The 8,655-nt window shown below is 36.2% G+C and overlaps 1 protein-coding gene across 2 annotated transcripts in view; it reads left to right on the forward strand.

Moving 5' to 3' along the window:
• The window catches only part of LOC131678850 (glutathione S-transferase E14-like), a 34,155-nt gene extending 28,998 nt beyond the window's left edge, over positions 1–5,157 (forward strand). For both annotated transcript variants that reach the window (XM_058959257.1, XM_058959256.1), the window contains 4 exons: positions 4,213–4,388; positions 4,453–4,653; positions 4,710–4,826; positions 4,880–5,157. In XM_058959257.1, coding sequence (XP_058815240.1) covers positions 4,239–4,388; positions 4,453–4,653; positions 4,710–4,826; positions 4,880–5,077 — 666 coding nt within the window. In that variant the 5' untranslated portion in view covers positions 4,213–4,238 and the 3' untranslated portion in view covers positions 5,078–5,157. The remainder of the gene's footprint in view (positions 1–4,212; positions 4,389–4,452; positions 4,654–4,709; positions 4,827–4,879) is intronic.
• Positions 5,158–8,655: the final 3,498 nt, after the last annotated feature.

Consider the following 8,655-nt stretch of genomic DNA (forward strand, 5'->3'; position numbering starts at 1 on the left):
TCCAATTTCGATTGTTTAATTTATCGAACGCCAGAGCCTTGAAGTCCGCCATTTTGTTTGCTCACTCTTACGACCCGCACCAACCTTGACCGAATCACTCGCGACGTCAGTTAAAACTATCCGAAAAAAAACAAATGTTCTCAAATACTTTACACTTTCCGAAACGCAATCTGGTCCCACAACCTGTGGGAGAGTGCGCTATTACAGAGGAAAAACTGGTTGTTTCGGAATTGCTGGAAAAGTATTAACACGCGGTTTGATGACAAAAAAACGAGATTGATTTATTTTTGCTTCTTGCACGTTCGAACGATAATGGAACAATAACGGTATTCCAGTCTTCGCACCTTCAGGACGCATACGTTTGACAGATCACCCAATGGTAAAACGATGGGTGGGTTGTACGTTCGTTGAATGACGAGGGGACAGTCATTGCTGATTACTAACAATAAGAACATAATTTCAATATCGTTCCACGAAAGAAACACAGCTTTCGGGAAACTCAGTGGTACCAACACGATCTTCGTTTATATCACCATCGGCACTAACACCTAATCAAATCACGAACCTTTCCAAAAGCGATATGAAAGATGTTCATATATTTAACGATGAAATATTATATGAAATCGAGATCGCGGATGATGAGGAAAAATCGGATCCGCCTATAACCAATTTAAGCGAGGAGCTGTCAACGGGTGAACAAAGCAATGCGACTGACCGGTGTTCGTCAGAATTCTCCAATGATTCAGTAACAGTACTTCAATCCGTGGAAATAATGCAACCAGAGCCACCAGCGACCATAGAGGTTTGCTCGCTTTTTGTAACTGCAGGTACAGACACCCGAAGAATTCTCTCATCGTGGGATCCATGTATATTAGACATCTCCACATTTTGAAAAAGTTTCGAAATATACATGGGTCAGCTCAAATTTTTGTTCTAGGTGTGAATTTAAGAACTTTCGCCAAAAATGGCCTAATTTGGACATGATTTAGAAGTGTCTCCAATCAAAATTTTTGCTATGTTTCCATATGAAGATCAATTACACTCTGATTTAATAGGCCCTGCATGCCCACAAATCATCAAAGGTTGTTCCTTAGACATATCTTAACATGTTTTAACGGGTGAACATAGCTCTAGTCGCAATAGGAAATTTGTTAACTGGATTTTTTGTGGCGTTATTTTTTCTTGGCTTTAGTATTCTTTTCTGTATAAAAATCCATCAGGTAACAAATTTTCTATTGCGATTAGAGCAATGTTCACCTGTTAAAACGTGTTAAGATATGTCTAAGGAACAATCTTTGACGATATGTGGGCATGTAGGGGCTGTTAAATCAGAGTGTAAGTGGTCTTCCTATGGAAACACGATTTTTGATTGGAGACACCTCTAAATCATGTCAAAATTAAGCCATTTTTGGCGAAAGTTCTAAATTCACACCTAGAACAAAAATTTGAGCTGACCCATGTATATTTCAAAACTTTTTCAAAATGTGAAGAGGTCTTATGTATATGGCAACTGGTTTGTCCGGAAACTTGATTCCAATGAGCTTCTACTAATAAAGAACGTATTTAACAACAGGATGAATATCGAACAACACGAGCAACACATATCATCATCTCGATTATGCGAAAACCGTTTGTTGTTAATGGAGAAATGATCAATTATCAACAGATTTATATAACAATATTGATTAAACAGAAAACTCAAAAGCAAAATTAATGTTTTTAAATCAGGATTATAATTCTATTGTGAATGATTGAATCGTTGTTTCTGGTCACACTTCAAATACATTTCAGTACAATCGTAAGTACTGTAAGTACAGGAAGTACTTTTAAGTACGCAAGTTGAGGAGAATTAATTTTAATTACATTAATTACGTTTGAAACACTAGAAAGTACTTAAGGCGGAGGGGAAGGGTTTCAGCGTGAAAAAAAACACTTTTTTGCGATTTTTTATGAACTTTGCCTGAAGCGAATCGATCAGAACTTTTATATATTTTAGTGTATCTTGTCAATACCATGCTGTAATTTTTCTATGCAAAAATATTGACAAGAGACACGATGACGACGCTTTTTGTAGAACGTCTCTGGAAAAAACATGATTTGCGGTGTTACCTGCCATTTGAAATCTGCTTAACCGATTTCTTTCTAACTTTGCATACACATGCTATGTTAAAAGTACCTAAACCCTATGTTGAGTTTTCGAGATAAATTTTCAATTAAGAGGGTTTCTTACTCATTTTAAATACTTTCTATTTTTCACGGAAAAATCCCCCTTTTTATGAGTAAACACCCCCTTAATCGCAAAATTATCTCACAAATGGGTTAGGTATTTTTAACATAAAATGTGTATGCAAAATTTGAAAGAAATCGGTTAAGTAGTTTTTGTCATGTTTTTCCAGAGACGTTTTACACAAAGCTTCATCACCGCGTCGTTTGTCGATATTTTTGCATAGAAAATTACATAATGTTGTTGAAATGATACACTATAATGTAAAAAAGTTTTGATCAATTCGCTTCACGCAAAGTTCTAAAAAAATCGCAAAAAAAGTGTTTTTTGAAGCTGAAACCCTTACCCACCTCCCCCGCGTGCACACTTGGATACAGTGCTGTTTCATGCCTGAGAACCTACATGCGATAGTGATTTTCAATGTATTTTCATTTAAATATACACACAGGTTTTTCAGAAAAGTTTGCTCTAGCTTATATGTGTTCTATGTGATATAGCATAGTGCATATTGCATTGGCTTGCTAAGCCAAACCAGATTTCGATTTCATTAATTCTCATCAGCGTTACCGTAAAGTATTCAATTGCATTCTTTACGCTGACGCCACAAATGAACCCGAGTGTTCATTTCTGAAAGTTCGCTTGTACTGTTTACATGGACTTAGAAAAATTCTTTGCGATTTGCTTACAGCGAATCTATTCATCCATAAAAATTTTCTAAGGACATGTAAACAGTACTAGTGACCTGTCAAGAAAAGTGAGGTTAACTGTGTCAGTAACGAACCTATTAGAAAACTATTGGGCAACATCGAGCGGAACCTTAAGGAGACGGGAAAGACAATTGTCAATGAGATTCAGCTCAAGGCAAATTGGCGTTCTGCGGCGAAGAAGGCGACCTAGAAGCATGTGCCAAATTTTGATGAAAGGAGTCAAACGAAAGGCCTGTCAATTCGCATTCGCTTGAAAGGAAGTTGGGTTAACATTTTTTCTTTATTCTATTGTGAATCTTTTCTAAAATCCACATCGTGATATATCAGCCATGCACCGCCAAATCGTGCGCCGAATCACGCGCCCTACTCACTTTGCATTAGTGCAAGCGAAAAAAAAACGATTTAACGTTTATTTTTGTTTCGTTCGCACTCATATGTGAAACATATAGCAACAAATCGACGAAATGCTAGTTTATCTCGGTTTGGACAATATATGAATTGAACTTGCAAACGAAACATGACTTGTTTTTTTAAGAAAAAGACCGATTTACACACATTCGCGAAACTGTTTGTAAGCCAAACAGAGAAGAACAACAGCATTTCATTGATGCTGTGAATCATCGACAGGTTTTCAGTGGTGATCTTACGTGACTTCGCTTTTGTTGGTTCTCACGGTAAAGAGGGACAAGACTGTCTACAGTGAGACATGTTGGTAGATTTGAACGATTCGTAGTAATGCTGCTTACGCTAGACTCCTGCCAGCAGAAGACAAAAGATTAGTTGGTAACACTTTTAAGCCGGTTTTTATTACCCTGCCATTTGTAGTTTTCCGATCTGTATATTTTACATTCTTGCTCTCACTTGAGTACTATGGCTCTAAATTTTCATTTCTTTCCCTACTCAGTAATCCCTAGCTAATTGAATATCGTTAAAAAGTAAAAAAAGAAAATGTGACTACATATTAGTAGAAAAAAAGAAAAAAAAAAGAAGAAGTTAGAAAGTTAGCTGTTTTTACTGATTTTATCCTTTTCCGTTTCATTAATATAAAATTCGACTGGTTTATTTAAACGGATCATTACTATATTCAACAACAGTCGCTTAATTTTTTAAGTATTCAATATGGATACTTGGTATCTTTAGCAAAGTTGTTCGCAAAAGTACGAGCAATCGATTTTCTGAAGACTGATATTGGACAACGGTAAAAATATTGCTCGGATAAGCTTAACAACATCCCATAAGATTCAACAAATTTCACCAACAGCCAGTCTCGCTTCTTTTCAGATTACATACTTTCTAAAAAGAGTTCGATGACAAACCCAGTTCTATACTACGACGATGTCAGTCCCCCAGTTCGAAGTGTTCTACTCACCATGGCTGCCCTAAACATCGATGATAAAATCAATAAGCATTGGATCCATTTATTCGGGGCTGCTCATTTACGGAGAGATTTTGTGGAAGTCAGTTTTGGAGACGTTTCTTTTGTTTTGAACTAACCAGATTAAATTGTACGCATTTTTTTAGATTAATCCATTGCATACGGTTCCGGTGTTGAAAGATGAGGAACTGGTGCTTACGGACAGTCATGCCATTTTAATGTATCTCTGTGATGTTTATGGACCAGGAACAAAGTTTACCCTGGATGATCCGAAAAAACGGGCCCAGGTTTTGAACCGACTTTGTTTCAATAACTCAGTTTTCTTCCAGAGAGATGCCGAACTTATGGTAAGTGTAAATTATGTGCATTATTGCCAAATTTTTACTGATATATTTGCTTGTAGCGAAAAATATTCCGTGAAGAGATAAATGAAGTTTCAGATCACCTAAAACCAATTGAAGAAGCAATTGATTGTCTTGAAATTTATTTGAACAGTACCAAATTTGTAGCCTGTGATGAGGTAATATTTTCAATAGTACGTGGTGCTGAAACTAATAAAAATAGTATTTTCAGTTAACTGTAGCGGACTTCTCAATTGTGGCTACATTAAGCACGTTGGAGACAGTTTGTCCTATTTCTGAATCTCGATGGCCGAAGGTGAAAGCATGGTACGAAGAAATGCAACGACTAGCGTACTACTATGAAGCCAACCAGGTTGGGCTCAGCAAATTGCGAGCAAAGGTTAACCACAAATTGCATGTTGGATATTAGTTGTGAAAATAAAGTTTCTGCTTCTTGAATTGTTTAAAATACAGTCAACAGCAAACAATAAAAATGTAGTTTAGAACCAATTGTTTCATACCTTATTGCAAGAATCAGAGTTAATGATACTGTAATTATATTCGAATAAATTCATACATCTTATGCACTTCCATGAATTTTGGAAGTTGGAAACCGTATTGGAGTTAAATTCGTGACGAAGCCAAAAATTATATAAATGTATATTACTACAACAAGTGAATCATTTACAAAAGCAATAAACCAAAAGTAATTTTAACCTTTTCATGCTTATGTTTATAAACAACAACGTTTTTACTCAGTTATGGAATTTGCGTTTCGACTTCGTTTCATCTGAATCCGACACTAACAGTGGCGGATCCAGGGGGAGGGGAGTCCGCACCCATGGTTGTGACAAAATTATAAAAATTGGTTTATGTGGCTAAAAATCTTGTTTTTAATTAATTTTGGGTCGCTGAATCCATTTCTGTTATCAGTTTTTAAATTCCATAATTTGTTTTTTCGACCACTTTTATATAAACCCACTTGAAGGCGTTAGACTTTAAAGAGTTAATATACACGTTAATAATAGTAGTCAATCACATCAGATAGCAGAAATAGTTGACAAAACTAGTAAAAATCAATTATTTTTCAGTTATATGATGTTCTTTAGGGGACCAATTTGTAAGAAGATTTATGAGCAACAGCGCGTCTCCATATGGGTATTTTCAAAAACGTAGACATAACAACTACTTCGTAACAATGCGCAAGATGAGACCTTTACATCTTGAAACTACACTAAATTTTGAGTCAGATTGATGATAAGTGACCCATGGGAGACCATCTCAAAAATTGGAAGGCTTATAAAGATAAATTACTGAAATGACATAGAATTTCTAAATTGCTTTTCCTTGATACAGAACAAACGTGAATCACTTTTGCACAAAAAACTCACATTTAATGTTTAGATTAGAATATTCATTCTTCTTTCCAAAAAATTCAAAACTACTCCAGTCGACCGTGTAGTTCTTGAGATATTGCCATTTGAAGTTCAAAGGTGCGAACAATTCTAATGAATCGAATTGAAAAGAAATCCTCGACATCACCTGCTTCAATGACATGTGAAAAATTCAGTTTTCATCCGATTATGGTAAAATTTTAAGATACTTTTATCAGAGACTAGGGTTGCCACCCCTCCGGGTTTGATCCGGAGACTCCGGTTTTCGGAAGCCGGAGATCGCTCGCTCGCTCCAGGCCTCCAGGTTTCACATCAATTTCTCCGGGTTTGGTGGGAAGAAGCGCAATTTCAATTTTTGTGGAATTTTTTTATTCTTTACAAAATATTTAAAAGTCTAAGTTAACTATTACTCTGGTTCAGATTTATTTTGTCCGACTTACTCTTCGTTTCAAGGTGGCCAGGATGAGTTCACCAAATATTGCTGATTTCTTTCACAAAGCAATGAAAATGAAAAATAAATCAAATTTACTCCAAATTAAGGAAAGTAATATTTCGCTATATGCTACAATTGAAATGTTGCATCCCACTAAGTCGCTCAAAATGGTGTAAAAAAGTTATTTTGCTGCAATTTTAGAAAAATCACTTCACCGTTAGTAGGGCTGCCCCAAGTTATGGCAGATTTGTTCCAATCCAACTGGCTAGAGCAACATCGAGTTCTTCTGGTGTTGTTGCTACTCCTGCAGCGACCCTTAACTGTTGGCTTGAAAGGTGAGTTTTACCCTTTGTTGCGACCTCTGGTGATGAATAACCGACACCACAAAGTGCTTTCTATGCGATACCGCTGCCTGCCTCCTTTGCTCGCCTTTTCCTGTTAGTTGTGGAGGAGAGCAATGCTCGTTTCACTTATCCTCCACAGCGAGAGTAGCTGGTGCTTCAATATTCTATACACATAGTCGGGGAAGTGAAATACTACACCTGATTAAACCGAAAAATTTGTTCTCAAACGTGAGCAATTTACAGCTTTACTCTAACGTAGTAATAAAAAGTAATTAAACTGCTCTAAAATGCCGAGCAACCGGTTTAATCCAAATTTCTGTCTAGTTCCACCCAAAATCCACCCCTCCCCCCTTCGCCGGTCTGTGAAAATCTCCGGGTCAAAGCCTCTCCAGAGGTGGCAACCCTATCAGAGACTCATTGAGACGGCGGACTCACGAGTTTCTCATGGTTCAAGAGGTACTAGCTCACGTTGTACTAGAGAGTTGCTCGAAATGTCAGACAAAAAAAAACAGAAAATGGGTTTATAATCGAAGGTGCTTTGCTTTTCTTTGGAGAGTGCTGTGTATTTCTTGACATCGGTTGTAATGGATTGTTTATTTATATTTTATTTAGAAACATTTTTTTTCTCAAAATTTGCAGATAGCGGATGCCATTACGTATTCATTAGCATGACACGCAACATCCGGAACATTAAGACGCACAAACTGTGTGTCATAAGATTAGAAATTGAGTGTGAGACAAAAAATCCGAAAAATTTAAGTTTCAACCCAAATTTGTTTCCCGTTTTTTTTTAATGCGTTATAAGGTCTCTGGCACGACGCAAATTCATTTTCGTTTAGAAGGAATTTAGAAAGGATAATTTGTATTTGGCTGCACATAAGGCTTTTTTCAGCAAAGGTAGCTCTTACGACGAATATTGAATTTCTTCAAAGTTTTCGACAAAATGAGCACCGGAACACGAATGTTCTTCATTACTATGGTAAATAGTTGCACTGGATTTAAAAAATGTCTTGCAGAAAAAAATTGCGGGAAACTGTAGTTTATATTAACAAACCATTGGCTGGAAGTGGTTAAAACCAACGAATAGCATGTTACTTTAGAATAAATAAGCTTTCCAATTATCATTTAATTTATTATCCTTTCTAAATTGAACTTCGAAAATGAGTCGCATGAACAGAAGAAAATAATTTCTTTTATTTTGATGCTTAGGACGATTTTACTTGGTACCTATGTGCAGTGGGAAAAACATAGAATGAAATGAATCTTGCGTCGTTTTTGCATGGCGGCTATGAACAGTTGCAGAGGTTTTGAAATATTTCGCGCATAGGTCCTTTCAATTTAAAAGGTCTCAAGTGCAAAATTTCAAAATATGATCATGAAAACTTTGCGACTTTTTATATAATGCTTGTTATTTTGATTAATACTGGGTATAATGAATCCTGGTATTCGGTATTCGTTAGCTATGTTGTAATCATCACATGCTGTGCTGCATATAACTCAGTTTGTTTACATTTGTCACTAAGGACCATTTGAATCAGCACTCTTGATATATTGCCGTGCTTTTTCAAAACGAGACAAGACGATCATTTTCGGTCGAATCTGAATTCAGGGCGCTATTCGGCGTACAATTCTTCGTATTGTTTTTCTTATGAAAAAGGGCGGATCCAGAAAAAAATTCGGGAGAAGTTCCAAATTTCGATTGCAAAATGAACATAATAAGTAATACGTAAAAACCTCATTTATTGAAAATCAGCATTGATGGTTAAATTTGGTTTGAAAAGGTGTTAGAATTTGAAACTAAAATAATATTCAAACTAATTTAAAATTTCTCAACGAG

Source organism: Topomyia yanbarensis, chromosome 2 (assembly GCF_030247195.1).
Source record: "Topomyia yanbarensis strain Yona2022 chromosome 2, ASM3024719v1, whole genome shotgun sequence".
Classification (NCBI taxonomy): Eukaryota; Metazoa; Arthropoda; class Insecta; order Diptera; family Culicidae; genus Topomyia; species Topomyia yanbarensis.